Raw genomic sequence first — 26,957 nt, 5'->3', positions numbered from 1 at the left:
GCAGATTTCTTCTAAGGCAGGCCAGAGAGATTTTTTAAAATGAGAAACTTCTAACTCAAAGTGCAAAGTTAAGCATGCATAAGTATATAACCACAGGTCTCAAATCACACCTTCAATGAAACATACTTGATTAACCTCCTTAATCTTTTGCAGTGCTTTACATCCTGATCACAGAATGTTTCAGGAAAGTGCTGACCATCAGCAGGCAAGTGGAAACAAAAGCAAGGAAAAGTGAAACAAGAAATCCAGCAGCCTAAAGAAATATCAGGGCACTAGGAATAGAAAGGAAAAAATTTCAGCCTTACGCATTATATACTAGCCAACACAGTATTACTAGTTAGGATGAGCTATTCTGATTACTTCCAATAATCTCCAAACTTGGACTCTTTTAATGCTATTTAGATTCTTCAGAGTTCCCAGAAAAAACATCTCTATGGCCTCACAGAAGCAGCAGAGAATTCCTTTACTCCCAGAGTCCGTCAGCCCTGGCTGCTGTGTCCCACCTCATGATCGCCATTCCCACGACATCGAGGTGAGTTTGCAAGTTAGAGATGCTCACTGCCAATTTGTTAAACTGTGACCCTCATATGCCAGCAAGTTCCTGCACGGCCTCATCCCTGCTCTTCATTCACAGCCATGACACACATTACAAGCGAATTACCACCACCAAGTGAAAATAAAGGTTCTTTTTGTTGACAAAGTAAGAATGGTTGAATCTCCTCTTTTGAGGAACGATTCTTGAAGATCAAATCTCGTTCATTTGCCCAAGTTAATCAAAAGTCAAAGAAACACCTATGCAAGGTGTTTTTTTGAAATTTTGGTCTAACTTGCTTGTGATTCGAATGCATGCAACTAGCAAAATCAGTTTATTACCTTCACTTTCCTCCAGACCATGGCTTCAGTACAGAACAGTTAGCTCCTGCCACCTTGTGGGACTCCACAGATTTCCCTGAAAGCTTCTTACAGCAGCAAGCTAGTCAGTTAGGACAAACAAACATTCAGGAGTTACTTTCCTTGTGTTTCACCATGGTGGATGTTAAAATAAGAGAGAAATATTTATGGAGAGGGTATGCCATTTTGAGTATTTTCTGGTTCATTATTCCTGGCATTGTTTATATAGTTGAACTGCTGGATTTAGTAATCTCATGGAGGGTGTTTTAAATATTTAAATATCTGTCAAGAATCCTAAGTTTTGGAAGCTGATGCATCTAAGTTTAAAATAACACTGTGATCAAATACTTGTCACCAGCAGTAAAAGTGACATATTTGAAAGAGATTCCACATAGAAATAATATGAATTTAGGCTGAAAATCCTCGCAGTCAGGTGCAATTTTGAAACCAAATAGTCATCTCAGTCTTATAAGGAATTATGCACATGCTCAATTTTTAATATGGTGACAACACATGTCCAGTTTTCCCAAAAGATCTGACTCCCTATGATTACTTTTTAACTGCAATTTAACTTCCTATTTAATGTTTTTCCTCCCTTCATCCCCCTCCAGCCCATCATATATGGCTGATTTAATGAATGAGAGAAGTTCTCCAAAGAACAACAAGACAACTGGAATCGAAGTAGTTTTTCCGACACAATAACAAGCAGGTGAAGATCCATGGATCTCCATCCTCATGTCTTACATGTTGTCTACTAACCCTCGGACAGGTAACTCATCACACCTACTTTGTGGAGGTCCAAAATACAACAGCAGCTCCAAACAACAGAAAAGAGATGAGGTCATCTTTTTATTTAAGCAAAACCTCTCTGCTGCTCCAGATCTCAAAAATGAAAAAGCACAGAGGAGCATGGACAATGTGACTCCATGAACCTGATCAACAGCCTCAGTGAACCTGCTCCTTTCTGTTGTCAGAGCTAAGTGATTTGTTACACATGCATAGAAATGCAAGAACAGGTAGGGAGCATTTCTTCCCCCAAATCATCCTGCAACTGCTTCACTGAACCCAGTGGAGATTCACCATGCTGTGTACTTGATGACAATTGTAAGCAAACTTAACTCCTGGGAACCTCCTTCTGATAAAGGAAAAACTGTCAGACTCAAAACAGGAATAGGCCTTCCTGATGTCACAAGCAAGTCTTCTCTAGTAAACGCCTTAGTAGTTCATAAACACACTCAAGAATAACTACAGAACCACAGCCAAAGGAAATACAGCAGGAATGTCCTCGTTCATCCATAAGCAGAATGTATTTTTGCTAAAGACTGAAACAATGACAAAACATCAGGCAATGAATCAAGTGGTCACAGTGTACCTGAGGGACAAAACTTTTGTCTTCATGAATAAAGTTCTATGATCTCACAAGCTCCTCTGGTAACTTCAGAAGTGGGGTTGTCTCTGATAGCCATCATATTCCTTCACCTCCCCTTATCTCCTTCGACATACTCTTAAAGTCCTGGTTGCTATACAATTTAGAAGCCAAAAGGTCAGACCTGTTCGTGACAATCTCTGGCCACACCTCAGCTCCAGCACTGCGAATCCCTCCCAAACTGAGCCGTGTCTGTGTCCTGATTGTCTGAAAGACACCAAAATGTTCCTTAGAGTTGTCCTTACCCATCTCAATCTCCACTACGGGAAACCCAGACAGACAAACAGGCAGGGAGCTCTAGAAGAGTTCTCAATCTGGATGATCAGGGAATCAGAACTGCACCCTGCCCGCTCCAGACACAGCCAACACCTCGCAAGTATGGTCCAGGCACCACTGTACTCTTACCTCGCTCTGGGTATTACGAATACAGACATTTCCTCATCATGAGGTATTTGGTTCAGCCTTTTCCCTGCTCTGGAGCATCATGACGTTAAGTCAGTCTTACTGTAACTGCAGACACGCATCTAAGAGCCACCTTCAGTCCTTGGCTAGAGAGAAAAAGAAACAGCATGCTCTAGCACCAGAATGAATCTGATCCAACACCCACTACAGGTCTCAATAATACCATAAAGCATGAGAGGAAAATACTAGGACCCTACAAGAAATTCCACTTTGATGCAAGTGAACCATATCCTGCCATATCCTCTTATTCCCATTTTATTTCTCTACTAGTCCCATATTCTGCAGTATTACCAACACAGTGGGAAGATCCCCAAGTTAACTTTCTGCTTGCCTACGTGCTCATGGCAGTCTACCTACAGTACTAGGCAGCCAGGCTACTACCTTATTCTTCAGGATGGTCTTCAGACAGAATCAGTGGCAGCATAGACACGCTTCTCACACTTGACTGGAAATCCTCTTCTTGGTGAGTGTAACTGAGTTGGACCTGATATTAACAGCACTCCCAAGCAACAGCAGACTGAAAAGTACCTGATGATTTTCAGTTCTCCCTGTCGTCCACAGCATTCTGAACACCAGCAGCAAACACTGACCAGCATTAACTTTGCTTAAAGTTGCAGGTTTTCTAAGGAGCCAAAAGCATCTGGTCCAGGTCAAGGAAGTGGCACGGCATGGCTTCAGTCTGGTTCCCATCTGAAACACTACTCCTTGGCTGTCAGGGTAAGATTTGCTTTGTTTTTTCTCAGAATATGTCTTTTCTGCAAAAACATTTGACTTTTGCAAAATTTTGTTGAGTGAACTTTCCAAGCAGTTCCATAAATTTATTACTTTATTCGTGTATTAACTGGGGGAACAAAGTATTAAAGAAATACCCAAAGAAACCAAAAAAACACATACTATTGGACCACCTACTCCTTCTGTTTGTATTTTATCTACACTCTTATTCATCTCCTTTCACTGTCAACTATTTAGCATTACATTTTAAAGAGAATAAAAAGGAAATTTCTGAATGTAATTGTCTCTATTCTTGAGAAGCACCTCCTAAAAAAAAAAAAAAAAAAAAAATCACTCAGTGTACACAATTTGCAACGTTCTGTATGTAACAAGTCTTATCAGATTTCCAAGAGGAACCTCACTGCTTCAAAAACCAGAATCCACAATCAGATCCATCTTCACCAATTGTTTCACTGATGCCAAGCCACAACAGCTTACTCAGAACGGTGCACGTGCCCAGGGATCTGTGCCAAAATGTCTCAGAGCAGGATCAGGTCCCTGTAAGATTAGCCGCATGCAGGGCTTCAATCCTGCAACTGCAATTGCTCAGGGAGACTGCTGTGACAGAGGCATTGCAGGACTGGGCCCTAAAATAATCAAGTATATAAAGATCTTTGTCCTCTCCACAACTGAGGCACGATTCTTAAAAGCCAACCCAACAAAAAACTTTTGTATTTGTGAAATAAAAATCAATTCTTTGGACAGCAAGCAGGATCAGTATTCTTCAGGCCAAGCTCCTTAAGATCTATAGGCTGCCTCCCCATTTTTTGTTTTGTTGGTTTTTTAGAAGTTGTTTTTCAGTTGTTTTTTTTTTTTCTATAAGATAAATATTTTTATTCTAGTAATTCTTTCATATCTCCCTCAGATGAGGACCCTTGCATGGCCGTTGTTTTAAAGATAAACCCAACACAGGAAAAACTCAGTCCAAAAGATGCAAGTTTGGCAGCCTTATAAAAAAGATCGGCAGTTAAAAAACCCTGATAGTGCTGGCTGGAACTCTGGAGCAAGGATGGGGAATGACACCCTTTGGATCTACCAATTTTTACTGATTATCTTCTTAGATTTCTATCATTGTATTTCACAGTATAACACACAGATGTCTGGATTTTAAATCAGAAAGTGAACAAGATATTAAGAATCTTCTGTGAAATCGAGTTCCAGCATGCTCAAGACTCTGCCAACTAAGAAAGCGGAACATGCTTAAAACCCCAGGTTGGCACTGAAGTCCACAGCTCTGAACAGTAGTAGCCAACACATGAAAGCACGAGATCCATGGATTCTCAGTCTAATCTGCTTTAAAAGGCAGTCATTAGGCTTTTTTGCTATGAAACTACAAGTTTAAACTTGGGACCTGAACTACAGAGTGTCCCACAAAACCCCACAGTGCCACAATGCTGACTTCCTTCCAGACCACTTGTGCCAATCCCTACAAGAAGCTCAGGCTATAGAGTTCAACTGAACACTCTGAAATATGTAAGTACAGACCAAGCCTGGCCTAAGAAGCCCTTCTGAACAGTAGGACATCTTAGCTCATGCCTGGAACAAGCATAAATATGTTTCTATCACCTTCACACACCTTGAACCACAAACGGAACATGCTCATGCATCCTTGCGAAAGTCACGTTCAGAGAAGTAGGAAGAATGGATGGCAATATTCACACAGCACAGAGTTAAGATGACACCCTGGGTTGGAAGAAAAAAACAACACTTCCAAAAGCTCTGACCTACAAGGTTATGTTTCTATCATGCAGCACAAGCTCTTAAATGCAGCAGAATTCTGCACTGAACTTAGATGCTAACAGATTGGTAAATTCACAAATACTTAACCAGTAAACCCGAAATCAACAAGACAGTTCGCTATCATTTTTTTCACCTACCAACATGGAAAAGCAACATATGCACATACACACGGCAGATGTTTCAGTAACAAAGAGGTAGCTGATGTAATGGATTTAACAGCGATGTAGAAACTTGCAGGAAGTTCAGGAGTTCTGTACTTGGTTCTGCCATCAGCCATCTGGTCTTACCTGAACATCCCTGGGTCTACTCTGCAATCTGCAAAACGGGGCTGGTAGCACTGGTTCTGAAATGTTTGTAAAATGTAGTTAGTTGATGCCTGTAAGAGTACACAATAGGAGAGCAGAGTGTTATTACACCCTGATAATGTGCTGTTTAACAAAACATGCAACACATACGAATGACAACACCATCTGTGTTCTACAGTACACACTCTTAAAGACTTCATTTATATACATATTTAGAAAGTGAATTGTTTTGACTCTCTGGTACAATGAAAGGCTAAAAGTCAACCTGAAGTCCATCTCTCTAGAAAAAGCAGCAGTCATCTTTTCTAGATCTTCACAAACATTAAATGAAACTGAGCCTCTGTGTAAAACTTTCCCCAAGTATTATAACAGCACCACAATTAACGTAACTGCTATTTTACCCTATAACAGAGCAAACACATGGTAATAAAAAAGTAAAAAAAAAAAAAAAAAAAAAAAAAAAAAAAAAAAAATCGACACGTTTTCTCAGCTTTCTCCCCTACTACTCAGTACAAAGTTTTTCTTCCAGAAGTTGCTTGATACTTTACAAAGGAAGAAGCCACCACCATTCCGAGTTTGTAAAAGGAGAAACGAAGAGAAAAAGAAAGAGGAAGCAGTCTACCTGAGATCATTGAGCAAATTAATGGTAAAAACTGCAGCACCAGCCAGTGTTTTGGGGGTTTTTTTGGTTTTGGTTTTGGTTTTTTTTTTCCTGCTCCAGACAGCACAATTTTCACCCTTTGCCAGAATCCTAGAAGGAAGTGCTAACCTTTCATTTGCTTGCTAAAATATAAGTGCAGAGTTGGAATGCATTTTCACCCATCCCTCTGAATATATTTGAACTTAAATAGTAAACTGCACTGGATACAGCATTGCATATGCCCCAAGGTGTATTTCAAGAAGTTCATTCAGTGTCTGAGACACATTTTACTAGAAACTCACTCCAAGATCACTCGTCTTTGGTTCTAGCACCAGAGTACAGTTTATATGTTATTCTATAAATTTGTCTACCTTAGAAAATAGCCTTGTTTCAACTATACCAGAACACAACCAGAAGTACTATGTCAAGAGGATACTAGTCTATAGCTAAGTAACACATTTTCTGTGTATGTGCACCTCACTTCTGTACCAGTTATTTTACTGGCATACCTCAAAGGGCAAAAAATGAAACTTAGAAAAATGCAAGGACACCCTTGTGAAAGGGGTTTTACTGCTTTTTTTTGGTCTCCATAGCTGAAAAAGTTGTAGTGGTATGCTGTACCTTTATTCTAAGGTTACTTCAACCATGCTCATACTTTCACCTGCATTTGTGCAACAGTAAAATTCACACTAATCACTAGCATAATTCTGCTGGAATGGATGATCCTTAAAGAATCCTCAATGAGAGTCACGAAGGTTTTCTTACAAGTCAGAATTTATTTCGACTGAAGTCAATAGCGAAGTTCTCACTGAACTCAGCGTGATAGTGACCAGACCTACTGGGGCACAGCTCCCAGGCATCAGTACAGCTCCTTTTCGGCTGGGAGGTGGGGGAATCACACATATGGTTAGCCACCCCTGTTGCTTTTGGGGGCGTGTGGGGAGAAGTACCTGGGAGAGTGACAGAATCTGTTTTGCAGACAGTGAATAATATGTACAATCCTTCGCAAAGGATACTCCCCTGCAGCTCACCTTATACAAACTTGGAGCGCTCGGGCTGAGGCCGCACACCTGCCTTTCCACTCATAGAATCACAGAATCATTTCAGTTGGACGAGACCCTCAGGATCATCGAGTCCAACCAATTCCCTCCGTGCTGGGCTGGAGCTGCCATGAAGGCAAACCACTTGGCAGCGATACTAGTTTGGTTCAGCACTAGCAGAAATACTTCTGGTTGTGAAGATACAATTTTCTGTAAGTTCCTGAGTATAAAATCATTTCAAGAAAAAAGACTGGTCTGTCATCTAAACACAGAATGTTGGAGGGGTTATTTCACTAAGTTTCACTAAGTTGATCCATCTGACTAACTCTCCAAAGCAAAAAAAAAAAAAAAAAAAAAAAAAAAATCAAGCTTTAACTGTAGCGATGGGACCAAACCCCCTTCCTCACAAATAAAAAACCAAAAAGGAGTAAGCATGTCTCATTCTTCTGATCAAGAGTTACTGATGTAGTTACAACACTATTTTAAACACGCAGGGCTCCTAGCTGGTTTTGCCAAAATCCCCGTGACTAACGCTGCCAAATTCTGTTCAGCAGACTCAGTGGAATTGCACAAGCTCACACCAACCCTGAATTCTGAGCAACACGAATTTTATATCCAGATTTTTTAGCCTGACCAGTAGCCCATTTCAATGTAACCCAGCAGGAAAACACTGCTAAGCACATGCCGAGTAACTGGCTTCTGAGACATCTCAGACAGAACACCCTCAATGATACCAATTCTCCTGCTCAAATACTTTTTTTCTGAATGTGAAGAAAGCTTCAACATTTCACATGTCTAAGTTGGGGGGGCAGTAGGGAGAAAAAGCAAGTTAGAACAAGAATAGTTCAATCCTATAGAAATGCAATAACTATAAAATCAGCTGCATTAGTAAAGCATTCTGTTTAAACACTTACGCTAAACAAGAGCTAATTGTTTTAGGGCAGCTTCATAAAACATGAATGCTTCAGCAATAAACAGCTTCCATCAGAAAAGTTGCCTAAATATGCAACGACTTTATTTTCTTACTGATCTTGTACCAAATGTATGTGAAAATTAAAATGACAACCACTTCAAGATGAGTGATTCGTCTTACTTTGGCTTGTTCTCTTAAGAAAAAGAGTAGGTAATACTCAGTAATTTTCCCATTTCATTTTTTTAAGGAAGGTTTTCTTTTAAAAAAAAAAAATACTCTTTTAAAACATTTGTGACCTACAACAGCATTTTGACCTTTTCTTCAATTTTCTTCTAATATCTATTTAGCTTTCTAATCTTACCTCTTTATATTTAGTTATACAAGACCACAATAACTGTTGAGACTTTGAATACCCTATACATTGATATGAAAGAATACAGAAAAACAGGACAAAGAGAGGATCATGAAACCTATGTTTGTGCTGGGGAGAGAGGCCATAAAAACATTTCTTGAAGCGTGTAACTCCTCCTTTCGGAGGGGAAGAGTAAATCTGCAGTGTATGAGCAGTTTGTGTAACTGTGCCACCAGGCCTCAGGCGCAATCTACATTTCTGAGCACAACTCTTCTACTACCTGACATCTAACTCCGCATTCCTTAATGGTCACAGATACTACTACAAGGTTCCCCTGCCGCAAAAAAAAACCTGTGTGGAGCAGCCGAGTCAATACACGTTATCAAGCTCTTTGCCTCTGCCCAGCTGCTATTAATATTTTGGTAGGGTGGGGGTTAGAATTCTTTACCTGTGTTAGCCCACAGAGTTGCTATGACATATTTACCATTTTTTTTTCCCTACTCTTTCTTCATCTAATACGCTAGTAATAAATTCAGCATCCAGTAACCAACTTGGTTTCACTTTTTTGGTTTCTAGACACCAGTGGTGCTAGATTCATTCCTGGAAGTTATGAACTCCCTGCCCCGCCATTAAAGTCTCATATGTCACATAGTGTAAAGAAAAGCTTGCAACAGCAATTTTAAAATAATCTCTTCAATTTTTTTATGTTAAGTACGTATCTACGTAAACAGACAGGTATCTGCTGATCTACATCCACTAAAAGCTACAGAGGGGTCTAGCTCCCACAAAAAAGGTTAATAAGGTGACAGTGTCACCTAGTGAGCTACACTGCATTCCTTAATGGTGGAAGATATTGCCCAAGGCACCTGTTATTACAGAGAGAAACTTGGGATAATGGATACTGAAGTCATCTGAGAAAATATATTCAGTCTCACAGAAACTGATACAGTTACAAACTAATCCCTTCTGAAATCAGACTCAAATTTCAATCACATGTTACTAATGCTATATGTATTTTAATTAAAAAATATCAAATTGTAACTTAGCTTTAAATAGGACAAACTAATGTTAAATTCTACTATAATATTATGTAATTCAGTTTCTATTAAATTAAAATAAATTACAGAAGTTTGAAGTCAAAACTGTAAACAAAGCTCAAATGGTGAACAGGTAAGTCTTCATGGAAGGACCAAGAAAAAGCATTAAGTTTAGAACTAAGTTGCCTGAAAGTAGTAACTTCCACGGCATTTGCAGAGAAAACGCCATTGCTCCATGAGTCAGTGGAGTCTGGTGTAAAGCTGGGAAACTAAACGGGAATTTAAAAAGCAAGATAACTTGTTTCCCTCTTCATCTGAAAAAGAGAGGTTTGAGTTCTACTAGTTCTAAAAGCTCGCATTCGGTTACAGTGGAATCAGTTAGCTTATTAGGGATAACACTTTACTTACATTTTAGGTGCAAACTCTATTTGCATTAATTTGTGTGCACGTGTGTTAGTGCACGAGTGTAGGTTTATTAAATAGGACATTTTTAAAGGCCACAACTTTAAAAAAGCATAATTTATGTCCTAAATCAAAACTTTTAACAGTTGCAATCAAAAGAAATGCATGTAAGTCATGTAATCACTTAGAAAGTGTGCAGGCATACAGAGCATCCTCTGAACTAACAAAAAAGTAGTGCCAAATTTAGTGTAAAGGCTATATTTAGCGACATATTTTAACGGTCGTCTATCAATAGAGATTGCTTCTGAGAAAACAAATACAAAAATACCAAAGCAAAATGAGATTAAAAGCACCAATTTAAACCAAGTAATTATTGACCAAAATCATGACTTAAATCAGTTCAAAAGGCATAACAGGAATGTCAAGGCACCAGAGGTGTAAGCGTACGTACAGAGGGGCTCACAAGGGCCAGGGATACGAGGTGTAAAAACCTCCCTGCTTTCACCATGCCTGCCCCCACTCTCTCCTTCAGCCCTGCTCAATCTCTGCAAAGCCTGTTAGCGCTCCACAAAACACCATCCCCCACTCACAAAGATTTTTTTAATTTTTTTTTTTCCCTCTAGGATCCTTGAATAAGAACACATACTGTCCTCGCTGGAAGACCTGCACTGTGCCCTTCTTTCCTGCAACCAATCGCATGGGGATGTCTGTGCCGACCGCCTCGCCTCCTGGTTTGATTTCTCTCTTTTTGTCTCCGTAAGCGAAGAACAACAGCAAATTTCAAATGCAGCTCCTCTGCGGGTCCATCCAGGAAAGCAAGACTGCACACAGAAACTAGATCACCCATGGCAAAGAAAGCAGCAGGACAATTCTTAGACGAAACTGAGTATCTGGCCAGTTTTCTCAGGTGCTTCCCTCCCCGCGGCCCAGCATCCTCTCACTCACTTCAGCCCCCATCGCTGCCCCACACAACGAAACAGAAAGCTTGGCAGTGACATCCTCAAGAGTCCACTTCTCTTTATAAATAAATAATCCACTTCCTCTAGGCATGTCTCTCAGGGGGGCAGGATCTTCCTTCGCTGATTAAAAACCAGGAAGCCTTTGCAGGCATGCAGGCCCTGAGCTTTGTTTGGAGCTCCCACCTGAACAGCAGGGCCAGCCCCAAGTAAGAGCAAACTCAGGACAAGATTTCAAAACCTGTGGCTGAGCATCCAGATCCCTTGGGCAGTGACCTCCGAGGGAAACCAATGGTCCAGAGCATGGCAAGGGCCCTCACAGCATCAGATTTTGCCTGGGTGACTTCTAATCATAGACTTTATTTACCTTCTGCTGCTTTAGTACACGATGCTGAGGTGACACAGATGAGCAAAAGCACGTACAAGAAATGAGGGAAAATACTGATTTACTAACAAGGGAAACACTTAGAAGATAATTTTCCCCTTGCATACGCATGGGCAATTCTCTGTCACATTAACAGGAAATGGACACATTCAACCAACAGTTACACTTAGCTATCCATAATTTACTTCACCTATTGAAGGTTTTCTATACTAAGAAATAAAATAAAAATTAAAAACTTCCTCCTCTTGCCCTAGTTCTGACACTTGCGCTCTTTACTTAGTCCAACAGTTTTCAAAGAACGTCACTGGAGATTGTGCTTACTCTTTCAGCACTGGAACCCATTTTTAATCAACAAAACAGAGGAAGTAAATTGTGAACAGTTACTTGCATTAATATATCTGCTGCCAGTTTTGTCATTCTTCATTTTGCAGACACCAAATTTCCCCCTATAAACACCTCTGTTTCTCCAAAAGCAGCTGGAAATTAATGATGCTATTTTTATTTTCTTATTAATTCGTATGCCATAGCTCCGTAATCAGTGCTGGAGCATGCTGCAATTTTGTGTACTCGTTTCAAAATATATTATGAGCACTTGATGACTGATGTTTAACACAATGTATGAAAGAGTATCTCAAACAAATTAGAGGGAAGAAATACAAATAAAGACACTTAAATAAGAAAAAAAAAATTTACAGACATATTCAAACAAGAGATAAACCCTGAAACTCACAAGTTTGTGGCACGGAGCACTCACTGATTAGAACTAAGCCAGGCAGGAAGTTTGCACTGCACAACATGAAATCTGGGTATAAAGAAATCTTTTGCAAAGAGAAAGAACATCTGAAGCCAGACTCACCAATGAAGTGGAGATGACAATGCTACTTCTTTCCAAATCCATCATCTCCAACCACTGATTAGCAGTACATCAGATGCTTTCTTTGCCTAGCCATATAACCAACTTGAGAAGCAAATATATTGGAAAAAAACGGCATACATGCCAAAAGACGTATCAGCTACCAAATGGCATTCTCGCACTTCATGCTCTTCCACCCTCTTCTCATTTACGTGAACTCCATGTATTTCAGCCTTGTCTCTATTCCAAACCCTTCCTGCACTGCTCATCATCACGTCAGGGACTGCCCATAAGCTTCTGCACTGATCACTGCACACAAAACGGGTGCATGACCCTGGCAGGACTATCTGCACATCAATAATTAAGAATAATGTTAAATCTGCAGCTTTCCTGAGGAATTACAGGCCATCAGCAACTTCAGGCAGCAGATCTGCAAAGGGGTGCATGCTGGTGATGCAGCTCTGGTTCCAGATTTTGTTCAGGAAGCCGATTGCACAGTTGTAGCTGCAGGATTGAACTCTTCAGTAGTTGATGTTCCTGTCCAACAGACATTGATGTTCCTGTACTTCACCCCATAAAGAAAAAAACCCAAAAAATCAGCATGATGTTGCTAACTGTATTATCACTGTAGGCATGATGTGGCTCAAAGACCACTTGCAGAAAGCAAATCAAGCTGGGCCAACCACAAAAACACATTTTTTATCAACCTGGCAAAAAAGAGCAACTTCCTCTCAGCTTTCAGAGACAGATTTTAATGTAGAACATCAATATGTTTCAGCTCCACTGACTTCCATGAAGTTACTTCACACTGAAGAGGCCAATATAAGATAAGAAATAAAGTTCTCCCTCACTCCTTGTATTCTCTCTCAAGGTTGTCTTTACTCAAATTCATCTCCAATCTTAACTATTGCTTTGACAACCACAAAATAATGCATTCTCTCAAATACATAAATAAAAACCCAGGATTATTTGGTTCATAAAAGAACACACAGGCCAAAGAGTGAAGACTCAACTATTCTACAGCAAGAGCCGTAATCCTCAGTATTACTTTATGACATGCCTTACCCATTGCTGGATAACTCCTGATTGTGTAGGACACTGCTACAAATGAAAAACAAACAAAAAACACAAGAAAAAGACAACTTCTGACAAGGTGTATCTTTAAAAGTCATAGAATCATTTCGGTTGGAAGAGACCCTCAGGATCATTGAGTTCAACCATAACCTAACCCTAGCACTAAACTACGTCCCTAAGAACCTCGTCGAAATGTCTTTTAAACACCTCCAGGGATGGCGACTCCTCCACTTCCCTGGGCAGCCTGTTCCAATGTCTGACAACCATTTCTGTGATGATTTTTTTTCCTAATATCCAATCTAAACCTCCCCTGGCGCAACTTGAGGCCATTATGCAGTCCTTACATAGCTGGCAGAAAAAGCGTATTGGGGAAAGAACTGACAGGTGGGGTTCAGAGCCAGCAACCCCGCAGCAGTAGAGTATTGCCCGGCACAGTCAGCAGTACGGTGTGGTCACCGTTCCACGACCCACTAGAGGCCCAGGAGAAGGTTTAAGTTTTCCTCACTTGAATCCTGCCACAGGGCCAGTTCATGTCTCATCAACAGTACCAAAGAGCAGGTCTTTAATGTGGGCACCCGGCCCTGCCATGGGGAGCTCTGGGTTTTGGAAGAGCAGGACTAAGCCCCTTCTGAGAGTAGAGATGGCAGAATCTTCCTGTTGCTACAACCTACTCAAGAGAAGAGTAACCCCACAGCCAGGTGTGCAGTTAGTGGGGTTTCACAGTGTCTCAAAGCAGACTCCTCAACAACTTGCTACATACATGTTGCCTTTCAGAAAGAAAAAATAATAAAAACAAACAAACAAAAACCAGCAAACAGGCAGAGGGAAGACACACCTTCCCACTTCCCCTCAGCAAGGAAAGGTGTAGACAGGACTTGTTAAGATTCTTGTCAAGAGAGCTTCCACTTGAATTAAGTTCCAGAGATCCCATGTTGTGCAAGTCCACTGAATTATTTTTATCCTTGCTGAATGAGGCTCTCTGTGACAGGAATGGTCAATAAAATGCTGTTTCTTCTTTTCAGCAATTGCTACATTTTATAAACTCTCTTACATTGAAACACCCATGTGGAAGATTTCTTACAATAAAAATTCCATGCTTCCTAAGCAACTGATTTTCTTAGTGTAGTCTCATAAAATCCTGTTAACTTTCCTTCTCCTTGCTAAAAATTGAAATTTTGTTGTACTAGCTTTCTTTGTACTCAAATGTGCCTGAAGCTAGTTTATTTTCACATACTGAATTGTCCATGCTCATAAGGACTTGCTATTACATTATGCATTTGTGTGCTATAAGGGGAAAAGGCACGAACACTGGAAAGTGTCAAAACCATGCTTTTCCTCTTTGTTGATTCATCTTTTATGTAATCAAATTTATAAATACTAAAAATAATAAAATGCTGCTATCATTCCGAGAATACTACAATTAGGTCTACGGTCAGGCATTAAATAAAGTATGCTTTCCTCCTCAAATACAACTCCTATTATGAAAATCAAAGCCAACTCATATTGTCAGTAACAAAACACTAGTAACCAGCAAATCTGAAAATCTTACAGGATAAAATATGTTTAGAAGGTTTATAAATAAAAGTTCAAATTAGTAAGTTACCCTATTTATCACAATACTGCCAGTGTCAAAGTAACTGCTTCCATCAATTCCATGTTTCATAAGACAGTTGTGATTTTGCATTAGATTATGAATATGAAAAATAATTTAATTGTAAAGAACTATTTCAGACCAACACATATTTTAAAAACTTCACTGTGAAAACCAATATCGTACTTCATAAAGTTATTACAAGGAAGTTAGCATTAAATAGTTTAATATAATAGATAGTGTAGCATACACAGCAGCTGAAATACCACATTTAGTGGCAAAAACTCTTAAGTAAGCTCTCCTCCTACTTTAGCCTCTCCTGTCAATAAATATAACAAAGTCAGTAACTTCACACTACCCTGAAGGAATTTTTTAAGTAACATAATGAATGGAAGTTGAGAAATAGCAAAAGATGCCCACCTGGCACAGAATTCAGTGAGACTACTCACATGTCCAGATAGACATTTACCAGGAAGGCTTCGGAGTGGTAGTGTACACCAAGGGAAAGAACACAAAACTAAGGACACAGATGTGAATTTTATTCCATTCCCTGCTAATGCTAACCTGCTAAGTGACCACAGACAAGCCTACGCTCCTTCATTGCTTTGTATCTCAGATGCCAAAAACACGGATAAAGATGATTGTTCCTTGTTTAGAGTTGTGCGATTACAGTACAGCTTATGTACTTCACCAGACAGGACAAACACATAAATAAGGCAATGCCTACAACTACCAATTATTAATAATATCACTATTATTGAGAGAGTAATGTGATTTTTTTTTTTCCTATCCCAAGCAAAGTAATCTAACAGCAGCCCATCAAGCCATTCTTTAAGTCAGAGCAACCTTTACACTGGTTCAGGTCTTACCCCTTCTGAAACTGTCCCAAAGGGTGACAGCTGCAGGAGTCTTGTGAAACTCACAGTCCACTAGTACCAGGTTCATCACCACACTGCTCTCAGGCAGAAACACTGTATCAGCACTGATCTTAAAAAAATAAACTAATAAAAAGGAAGTAAGTCTTAATAATCTTTTGATAGAAAACAGAATGGAAAAGCTGCTCACAAAGATACCCCAGGAAGTTGAGGAAACATGGTAGTAGGAAAGGAAATAAAGTTAATACTAGAGAATTGACAAAGTGACTTTTTCCTGTCTCTTCTCAAGAATATTATTTCAATCCAGCTTTACAGACTCCTAAGTAACAAAGAAAACATAAACTGTTAAGGTTACAGTAAGGTAGAACAGTACTCATACTACTTCAAAATCAACTTAATTCACCTAGGAAAACTGTCCCAATATATATCTGCACCATATCATTTAATGACACAGGGAAGTACCCTCAGCCTCCATTTGTAGGTGGCAAAGGGACATGCAGCTGTGCTTCCAAGAGCAAACTCTGACCCTGGAAGCCACCAGCGGGCCATGGCAGTGCCGCTGACTGCGCCGGCTGCTGCAGTGGCCGCCCCCCTGGCACGGGACGGCCAACTTGGGTCCAAAATTTGGAAAGTGGCATCTGGTTTTGGCTACATCACCTGCCAGAGCTCACAGAGACAGCCTGTGGCAGGCTCAGAAATTAAAACTGGAGTTTCATTTCAGTTCCAAATGTAATTTATAGTACCTCACTCCATCAAGGAGCCACCTTCAAATAAACAGGGAGGCCTGAACACTGCACATGCCACGTACCATCGAAAGAGAGGCAGCGTTTCATCTCCCAGGCACACAGATTTTGCTGCAGGCACATTTACAGCTTTCACACAACAGCAGAACTCTGCACACTGCAGGTCTCACCTACCTGACTTGCACCTTCCCCACCACTACACGCGGTGGAAAGGTAACTCGCCTCAGCTCACTTGGTCAAAATTTCCTTTCTTCGTACCACACTGCCACCAGAAGTTCGCCCTGCCTAACACGACATTGACTAAGCTTCAGAGACCTTGTGCATCCTCAGCCTGCAGACCACCAGCGGCATCAACCTGGAACAACTTTAAGCTCTGAATGCGAACAGTCGTATCAGTGAATTTAACAAGACTTGTCATCTGCTTAACAATATTCACATGCTTACAGTATCACAAGCTATGGAACTACTAATTTACGAATAAAGTATATTAAGAACATTCTGGATGAAAAGGAAAAATGATAGCTAAGAAATAACTGCACGAAGACCTCTGATATTTTATGTGGAAAACTGACATTTAATATCTTTGATTATTCACACAACAACTATGAAAGAGACAGGTTTTCTTCCTTGAACAGGAAAATAAACATGGACAAATTCCTCTCACCATCACTCCTACACTCCCTTCCTAAATAAACCTCCTGTTGAAACTAACAGAAGTTTTACAGGTGAAGGGTTTACGGCAAACAGCCCCCAAAAAACTCAAATGCATTGAAGGCAAGCTTCTTCAATATTATGAGTTTACCTCAACACTGAAACCAATTATGTTTCTGCTAAATTATGTGCCTGCTTGAAACAGTTTATCAGTTTGCTGTGCAAAGAGGGACAGAAGTATGCAAGAAACTTTCGAGACCATGGGCCAATTTTTGAAGCATCCACAAGGCCCTTTGCTAAGCAGCTCACCCCCTTTCAGCTTGTGATACACCATCATTACACCCAGCACTTGTTAACTGAGACCAGAACACAAGCGTCTCTCCTGTACATCAAGACCAAATTGCTAAACACCACTAGTAAATGGTCACTTTACTGAGAACTGTATAATAAGAGAAACCTTCCCTTTTACCAAAATAAAAGGTCCCTAAAGTAAATGGAGGTTTCTAGGCATGGACAAATCTAATGAAATCTCTATTCTCCCCTTAACTAGACACATTATTTTTATTACCTTTTTTTTTAAGCTATGAGGAAATGTATTTCTCTACTTCTGCTAAAGCTTCTATTATGCCTTTTTCATCAAAGAGATACCCTACCCCTCTTTTCTTTGTAAGACCTACATTTAGCACTATGCACAAAATCGACATCCGCTCCTCTTACAGCTGTGGGCAGATTATGATCACCACTTCATTTCTAGGACCAAAATTCCATGCATCCAAAAGACTTCATCGCATAAAACCAAACACAGATAATGACTGAAGCAGGGTCCCTGAGCTATTCTTGTTCAGTACCCTTTACTATTACTCCAAATAAAGTCCTTGGCACTCAGAGCACTCTAATCTGAATCTTACCTGAAAACACAGAAAATTAAGTTCAGAAATCAGTGCTGAACAATAGTTTGAAATCTGTCTGCCAGTTTTTAAATTTCCCAATGCGTTTTTACTTTGTAAAAATTGTTGCACCAATTATTCTACATAGAACATGAACATTGTCAGCAATGCCATAAAACTGAAAGCAATATTCTCCTATGCAACTGGTCTGTCATAAAGAACTTCCGTAATTTAATTTGGTGTTTATACTCTCAGACCAACACATACCAACCTCACTGCCCATGAAATATGAAAAACCGAAATTCAGGTGTAATTCTGCCGGAACTGGAGAACAGGCAGAATCTTCCCTTTGAACTATCTCCCCACAGTGGTTATCCCAGCCTTAAGACTAGTTTTGTGGTACTAACACCACACCAGAACAGCTGCTCCCAACAGCCCCCTTTGAGCCAGTGTGTTTGTTTGGGCCATCACTTATCCTGTGTCTGCTATACACTGCCTGGAAAAGGTCAAGAGTATGTTATTAATCATTCCCATTTATGAGTACTAAGCTTACCCCAAATACATGTCTTGTCTTGTTTTTAATTATGTACACAATAGTACCATAAAAAATAATGTTACCTCCCACTTCCCCATTTTGGGCCAAATGCAGTTCCGTGCCACCATGGGCAATTGTATGAGAAGCGCTTCAAGTGCCATTCATTTTATGTCATCTGTGAATGTGACCCCACACATTTAGAACATCATCTTTAAACTACCACTTCTACTTCAGCTTAAAAGATGTCAAACCCTTCAGAAAGTGTCAAAACTTTTCCCAGCATACAGATTAAAACAAACAAACAAAAAGTTGTGTACCTGAAAGCTTAGGAATACTAGTAAATTAGTCACTAAGATTCATCTTTCAAATTGATAGGTACCTGCATTAATCGATGCCAAAAGAAAAAATAGTAGCACGGAAAGATCATGGATGGAATTCTAATTAGTTCTCAGTTTTACGTGTTAAAACTGAACCAACTCCTGTTGCAGCAGTATTACAATTCTGCTAAACTTCTCACTGATTCTTGACCTCCAGAGATTTCTAATTACGTCTTCTGCTTATATTTTCATATTTTTCCTACCACTGAATTTTAAAAGGATTTTACATTCTCATTAAGTTTTCGACCTGTTTGTTGCACATTCTGATGTTACTTTGGTTTAAAACTTTTGCCCTAAATCAATCAGCTGATTATCTTTACAAAACAAGGCTTAAGAAAAAAGAAAATAAGTGAAGAGACACCTGAATACACACAGCTTTTTAATTCCCAAGTTATTCAGACCCACCGCTACATACAAACTTTGTAATCTAGCAGTTGCTGTGAGTACCCGGAGAAGACCTTTTCTGAGGCGCTAAAACCTGAACAAGCATCTTCCATGTAAAAAGTGGCAGCACAAGGATCTCTATCTTATCAACAACAACCAAGTTATTTTTCCGTGTGTACAGTTTACATACTTACCCAGGAAGGCAACTGGAAATTACAGACAGACGAAGATGAAGCTGTCTCAAAGCCTTTGTCATGTGATAGTGACCTATAAAGTATCAAATAAAGGCACATCATCAGCACACCATGATTTTACAATATTGCAACTCACCACAACGCCAGCAAGAGGAGAGATCCCAAAACTTGAAACTTGCTTCCTCTTCACCCCCACCCCAGATAAGTTGTCATTAAAACAAGATGACAGTCGCAGGAAACTGTAAGGAGCAAACAAAAGATGCACCATGTCTTTAAAGGGCACCAGGACTGGGCAAACGGAGCAAATCATCTGAGTGTGCATCAGCAGGGTGGGTTATTTTTCCTCTGTGCCTCTCGTACACACGGATGGATGTTTATGTGTGCAGAAAGACATATATACGTACACATAGGGATGCCTCACGTAATTATTTACATGCACACACGAAGAAACACGCATGCATTATCAAAATAAAAGGCAGAAAGTTGGCCACCATCTGCAAGGAGGCATACATAACAATAACCCCCGGGAACTTACACAAGTGAGCCATCAATCCCCGCGCGTGGATAAGCCAAACAACGCAAAATTAACAAGAGGAATAAGCCGCCAGACTGCAGGTACGAGATCCACCCGGGGAGACAGACAGACAAACAGACAGAGGGACGGACGGAAGGCTGCAACGCTGTAACACAGTTTCAGGTAATGCCCGTTCACCCCCGGCAGAGTCCAGCCGAGCCGCCCGGAGTCCTGCGACCGCCCAGCGGGCCCCTCCACCACCGCGGCCCGCGGGGAGAGCGGCGAGACCCCCGGCCGCCGCGGGGGGAGCGGCGTTTGCAGCCGCCGCCCGCCTGCCGCCCACCCCCGCCCGTGCAAAGTGTAGGGCCACCGGAATCCGGGCTCCGGGGTGGGGTGGAAAGAAAAGGTATTAAATATGGAGAAAGACGGCCGTGCCCCAGGGTTTTCCCCGTCTCCCCCCCGCGCCCCCCCCGCCCTCGGTCATCATCAAGTTTGCATCTTAGTTACAAAATGTCGATCTTGAAGGCTGACAAGACACAGGGAGAGGGGGGGGAGAAAGAGGGAGAGTGTGTGAGTGAGAGAGAGAGAGAGAGAGAGAAGAGAGAGTCCATCTTGCTTTGAGGGGGGAGGAGAGGAGCAATAATGCAGCGCATAAATCTCACCCTCCCGGGGGAAAAGTCTGCACAACACCTTTGGGGGCGGGCAAGCGGGCAGGGAAGGGGCGGCGGCGCGGGGAGGGGGTACGGGGGGCTCCCCGGCCCTCCCAGCTGCCCTCCCCGGCGGGATCTGGCGAGGCAGGCTGGCAGCAAACACCTCCCTGCTGCTCCCCTCCTCCTCCCCGCGGGCCCGGGCGATGATCCCGCTGCTGCTGCCGCCGCCGCTGCCACCGGGGAGGAGGTGCCGCCGCCGCCGGGAGAACCACATGGAGACCGGCACCCCGTCCCTGCCCCGGCGGCCGGGCCGGGCCCCTCCGCCGCCCCGCCGGGCAGCGGGACCTGGACGTGTCACCAGCAGGACGGGCAATGGTTTCGGCGCCCCAGGCCCGAGTGACCACCGCCGGCCTGCCGGCGCCCCGGCCTCCCCGCACACACTCACCTCCGGAAAAAAACTTTTAACCGCGGGCCTCCCCCGGAAAAAGTGGCGAATCCGCCCCGCACACGGTTAAAGCCCCGCGGCCCCCCGGCTCGGCTGGCGGCGAGCGGGGGAGACCCGGGCACGGTCCTTCCCCGCCCCGGCGGGGAGGGAGGGAGGAGGCAGGCAGGCAGGCAGGCAGGGAGGGGGCGGGCAGCCGCCTGCCGGTGCCTCTCGCCCCGCCGCCGTACATGTCGCCTCGGCGGCTCTCGCATCGCTTCGTTTTACCTTCCTCATTCAGCGGCGGCGGCGGGCTGCCACCGATATTTCTAACGCAAACCTGCTGCCGTGCGGCGCCCGGGATTAACGCGATTGCCTCCCTTCCCCTGCCTCCAACCCTTCCTTCCCCCTCCTCCTCGCAAACCTACACTGGATCGGCTCTCCTCACAGCCATGCAAGTTTCATACATTGCAAATAAACCCGAGAGGAGGAAGAGCGAAGCGGCTGGCGGGGTGGGGGGGGGGGGGGGGAAGGAGGAGGGCTGCCTTCTGTAATTTACCAGCGACCCGATCTCGCAGCAGCAAATAACAGCTGAGCACCCATCCGGCTCCCGGCGGCGGAGAGAGCCCTCCCCGAGGCGGCCGCCCCCTCCCCGGGGCGCCCCCCGCCAAGTTCTCTGTCATCGCGACCACCCAATGTCACAACTTACCTTCAGAAATAGGACTTCGCGCGGCCGAGGCCTGCCGCCGCCTCCCCACCCCGGCCCCCGCCCGCCTCCCTTTCTCCCTCTCCACCTTAAACTTATTGACACAACATAATCCCACATCCACGCGAAACCCCGGCAAGGCCGCCCGCCTCTGTCCCCCCACCCCCCGCCACTGCCCACCGGGGCCGCTGCTGTCGCCGCCCCGGGTGCATCGCCGATGACTACCGGAAAACGCACAGCCCAACTCTCCGGCCGAGCCCGGCCGCTGTTGTTGTCGGGGTCGGCGCCGGGATTTTTCCTCCCACTCCCCCTCCCTACCCGCCCCGTGCGGCTGCCGGATCGGCTCCCTCGCCTTCTCCGGTTTTATATCCCACCTCCCCCCGCTCCTCTTCCCGGCGGCGGCGCGGAGCCCCTCCAGGCCGGCGGCAGCCGACACCGATCCGCGCACTCTCCCCCGCGCCTCGCCCTCGCCGCCCCTCGGGATGAAGTTTCGTTTCTGCCTGCCGCGATTTCCCTGTCAAGTCCCCCCCGGAGGCACACACCGAGCGGCGGCCGATGCCTATCCCTCCTCCTCGCCCTCCTTCCCCTTCCTCCGCCGCCGCTGCTCTTGCCTCTCTCTCTGTGGCGGCGAGAGGTGCCTGGTTTCAAACGCAGCCTGGCACTGGCTGGCCTACCCCTGCGCCTGCTTCTTCTGGGTGTTTTATTATTATTATTTTTAAATGCACTGCGCTGCATTGCAATTCACCTCGCCCCCCCAGCCCCGGTAAAACACTCCCGGTCACCCCTGCCCTCCCGGCCGGGCAGAGGGCTGGCGGCACCAAACCACCCGTCCTCCCCTACCCAAACTTTCAAACGAAGGCAGGGCTGATGAGAGGGAGGAAAAGTGACCGGGAGCCGCGGCAGCCGCCGCGCAGGTCAGGGGAAGCTCCGCGCCTCCCTCCCCGCCGCCGCCGCCACGCTGGGGGGCCCGGGGGGGCTGCTCCGCCGCTGGGGCACGGAGGAGAAAGTGTGGGGCGAGGGCACCCCTCTCCCTGCCTGCCGCTGCCCGTCTCCGTCCGCCTCCCTGCCGCCCGGTGAGGGGCGGCGGGCGGCGCGCACTCACCTCGGCGGGGCCGGCGGGCGAGCGGGCAGCGCGCCGCTGGGCCGGAGCGAGGCGCGGCGCGCAGCGGAGCCCCTCCGCCTCGGCGCCCGCGGAACGCGGCTCCACACAGAGCCATGCAACCCGGGCAGCGCCACAACACTCCCCGGGATATAAGCCGGCCCGCCATTGGCCGGCGCGCTGAGGGACGGGCTCGCCAGCCACTTAGCGGCGCCGTTACACCCGCGGCCCGCGAGGGAGCCGCTGGCGCACACACTCCCCGCACACACTCACACAAAGATCGTCGCGCTGCTCTCCACAGTGTTAGAGGAGCCGGCGGTGGCGGAGCGGGGCAGGTAGTGGGGGCGCTGGCCACCGGCCCCCGGCGCCGAGGGAAGCGCGGAGCCACGTCGGCCACAGCGCCGGCAGCCGCTATCCATTGGCCGCCCTGAGAGGGCTGCGAGAGTAAACTACGCCTGCCCTGGGCAGCGCCGCGGGGTAACGGCCGCGGCGGGGCAGGGGCGGCGGGCACGGCCCGGCACGGCCCCGCTGGGCCCCAGCCCCGGCCGCCCCCCGCGCTGCTCCCCGCTAACTTACTCTGTCCAGTTGGGCGCGTTTCATTCAGAGGCCAAAACGCGGCGAGCGGAGAAGTTGAGGGAGGCAGCAGTGCATCCGCACAGCCCCTCCTCGGGCAGTAAACACGGGAAGCCAGCCCCGCGGCCCGGGGGGAGCCGGGCCCAGGCCGGCGGTCGCCCCCTGACCTGGCCGGAGGGTTTCAGGCAGCGAGGCTGTGGGGGGATGCGGCGGAGCTCCGGTGGTGCCTGCCGCCGTAGTAATCCTCGCCCAAACGTGGCGGAGAGGCCCTCGCCGGCCCAGCATCGGCAGCACGGCAGTCTTCACATCAGCTTTCCATAGAGACAGCGGGCACTTAGTGTGGCAGAGCTAGTAAAGTATAACGCTGGCGTCTTTGCCGTGCTCTGTGTCATGTCCCGTTCTCTGCCATGCACCTCGCATACGTTACCAGCCACATGGATGTGAAATTCATCTGAGAATTTGTGTGACTGGCGGGCTGACACGGACAAAGCGACAGTGTGAGGCCAGCAGCTTTTGGGTGGCTGCGTGGCGATTGTGCTGACGGGTGTTGGAAAAGCCCTGCGGAAATGTGGTCTAACTTTTTTGGAAAAGCTTTCTCCTGCGGGAATCTAACACAACGTGAAAGCGTACTGTGCACACTGACCCAACCTATTAGTGTTCACAAGGGTTGAGCATACACAACTCGAGACCTCTTATGTTTTTTAAGAGAAAACACATGGTATTTAATCTTAGTTAGGAAGCACTAATTTTTGTGCGGCACTATCTGTAGGTGAGACTGACTTCAGTCAGCAGTTGGCATATTAAAAAAAAATCATTAATAGTAATAATAACAATGGAAACTGAAGTGCACTCATTTTTTTTTGCAATAAAAGAGCAATGTTTGTGCTTCACAACAGCTTCAAATATACAACACTCCCAAGGATGCTGCAGAGTTTATTCTATATGCTCTCTGTCCTGGGCTTTTTTCCATTGTGGTGTGGTTGATTTCAGCATCTTCACTCTGCTTGCTTACTCTTCTTTCATTTTTTCCCTTCATTTTTCTTTACAGCGGAATTATGTAACTGTGAAACAATACTTCTTATGTATGAATAAAACAGTGAGCTAAAGTAAAAGCTGATTTTACAAAATCAAAGTGTATCCGTGTTTCTGAGAAGTCATTTTAAATTAGTCCGCACATTTTTTATTAAGATGTGAGAAAAGTATTCTAAATGCCCTATCATCTTGCTTGTTGTAAGCAGGGCTCGGTTAGTCCATGCCTGAATAATATAAAAAAATCAGGATAAACATATTCTGTAATTAATGCATTCTACCTCATTTTTTCGTTTTCAGTGCTAGGAAAGCAGAGCTGACCATCCACCCTCTGGAAGTCAGGTGCATGTCAGGTGTCACAGGTCGGGACACTGGCAAGCAAAGGCACACAGATTTTGTTAATCGCATTTGAAAAGGCTGGCCTAATTTTTAGGCAGAGCTTCCTCCTATCGTTTGCAGATTGCGAAGTGCTTAGCAATTGTAGGTAAGCAGCATCTTTTCAGTATGCATAAGCAGTTGCCAGTAAGAGGCCTAAGCCAGGCAGTTAAAACTTTTATGGTATAGTTTCTTACTTTTCTGTATTAGTGCCTTGTTTCATGGATTCTTTTACCCATGTTAATAATAGTACACCATGGAGCCTCTTGTACCTCTTCATTGCTAAAATCCTGCCAAAATAGGTAATTACTGAGCAATGTAAGTGATGTAGATGCTTGATAGTCTACATGAAGTTCATTTTAAAGGATGCTTCATTTTGTTGTTAACAGGACTCTCTATTACACTTGATGCCTTTACTGGCCATTTCAGAAAAGGTGTCAAGGTAGGGACACCTTGCATGTAATGTAGTTGTTTACGGCTATGCAAAATGGTTATACAGTGCTACTAATTAGAACAATCGTGTTTTCTGTCCACTTTGTACAGTTACAAATGAGTTGCAAGGCAGCCACCTATTAGGCCTGTAGAAGCAGAAGTATTTTGTCACCCTTTAAGAGAGAGGTATGCTAAGGTGCACTGGTATGGTCTCAAAATAAAATGCTTGAGTTTCCACTGCCTTTGATTTATTGTGTCCATAGTGAAAGAGAGGACTGTATTTCTTGGGCTATCAATCCCGCACCATCTGCAAACACCGAGGTCATGAGGGGAGAGGAGAAGGATACTAAATATTTCTGGTTTTCCATTTCTTTACATATGATTTTAAGCAAATTAATCCCTTTGCATGTTCACTTGAAGATATTTCTGGCTTTAGTCAGTCACTGTTATCAAGAGTTATAAGGTGCTAGCCAGAGTCTGTGAGGAATTTTTCAAGGGACACTTGAGTGCTGACATTTTAAAAATTGCTTGCTGATTATTAGTTGTTCTAAAACTCCATGCAAGTTGCATTTCCGGATTTTTCTGCAGAAACTCATCTCATCAGATGGCACTTTTCTGTCACTTCTGTGTAATTGGTGTTAGTTTTTAAAAGAATGATGCCTGGACCCTACGTCGTGGACCGCTCACAGGTACTCCTGTGTGCAGCCAGCGCTCTACTGGAGTAGATGCAGTTCAGCACAGATAAAGCAGTCTGCTTAGAGGCAAGTGCAGCAGGATTTGGGACTTTGAGGTTGTACGTTTGTCGCTTTTTTTTTTGAGTTTGCCTATTTTGTGCTAAACTGACAGTGGAGTATCTCCTGCGAACTGTGGGTCTTCTCCTGAGTAATATGTGGCACAAACTAAAAGACACAAGTAGCCATGTGTCTATGACCTGTCAAAAGGGAAAAAAAAAAACTTAAGAAAAGTTTTTTGTTATTTAATAATAAAAGGAAAAATAACAGTGTCGATACAAATAATAGTAATGAGGATTTGCTCTGTTCCTTTCCTTTGGGGCTTGCTGTGGAGCTCAGTAATGTTGGGGGGAGGCTGAGTTTGATCCTTGATTTCTGTTTTCTCTCCTCCTTCTGCCCATGGCAGAAGCTACCTGCTACCTGTGGAACCAAGCTGGCCACTGGTCGCTCTTCTGGGCTGAGACACACATGAGCTTCCATGGCGGTTTTAAATGTATTCAGATAACAAAAAGGAAGCTTGGACTAGCCAGCTGCAGCCTGAGCCTGCAGGCCCTGCATCCCTTTGAGCTGCTACCATGGCTGACTACAAGTGACGGTTGTCATGTGAGCAGGGACGGAAGGCCATAAGGCAACTCTGGGAGCATATGCTTTATCTGTGTTAAGCTTTGCACACAGCCTGGGGAGAAGCATGGGGAAAAAAGGGTGAGGCAGATGCAGCCTTATGGAGCCTGTCCCACCTCTGTTGCTTTTTTTTTTTCCTGTGGCTTGTGCCCACCCACAGTCCATGGAATAGTGTGGCATCCTCCAGGTTAAAAAACACTGGAGCAGGACAATGCATTAGTGGGCCTATTTTCCTCCCCAATGCACTTGTATAACACGGGCAACATTAATAGCAATTTATGTGCAAGCACTGAAGGGAGGGGGCATTTTGTCTGAACTAAAG

General features: G+C 44.3%; 1 protein-coding gene across 6 annotated transcripts in view; it reads right to left on the bottom strand.

The window, feature by feature from the left end:
- Positions 1 to 22,932, bottom strand: part of BBX (BBX high mobility group box domain containing) — a 144,467-nt gene extending 121,535 nt beyond the window's left edge. The window contains exons 1-3 of one of the 6 annotated variants that reach the window (XM_065636476.1): positions 21,094 to 21,107; positions 19,485 to 19,557; positions 5,578 to 5,633 (exon numbers count right to left, since the gene is read on the bottom strand). Coding sequence is in view for 2 of the 6 variants with exons in the window: in XM_065636459.1 (XP_065492531.1) it covers positions 19,485 to 19,557; positions 21,956 to 21,987 (105 nt within the window). In the remaining 4 variants the exon portion in view is untranslated. Of the gene's footprint in view, positions 1 to 5,577; positions 5,667 to 19,484; positions 19,562 to 21,093; positions 21,242 to 21,955; positions 22,009 to 22,877 lie in introns of those variants that run through there. The other 5 variants (XM_065636501.1, XM_065636459.1, XM_065636468.1 and 2 more) reach the window with 5 other exon arrangements.
- Between the last annotated feature and the right edge of the window lie 4,025 nt (positions 22,933 to 26,957).

Source organism: Caloenas nicobarica, chromosome 1, assembly GCF_036013445.1.
Source record: "Caloenas nicobarica isolate bCalNic1 chromosome 1, bCalNic1.hap1, whole genome shotgun sequence".
NCBI classification, from domain to species: Eukaryota; Metazoa; Chordata; class Aves; order Columbiformes; family Columbidae; genus Caloenas; species Caloenas nicobarica.
This window is presented reverse-complemented; position numbering and strand designations above follow the sequence as displayed.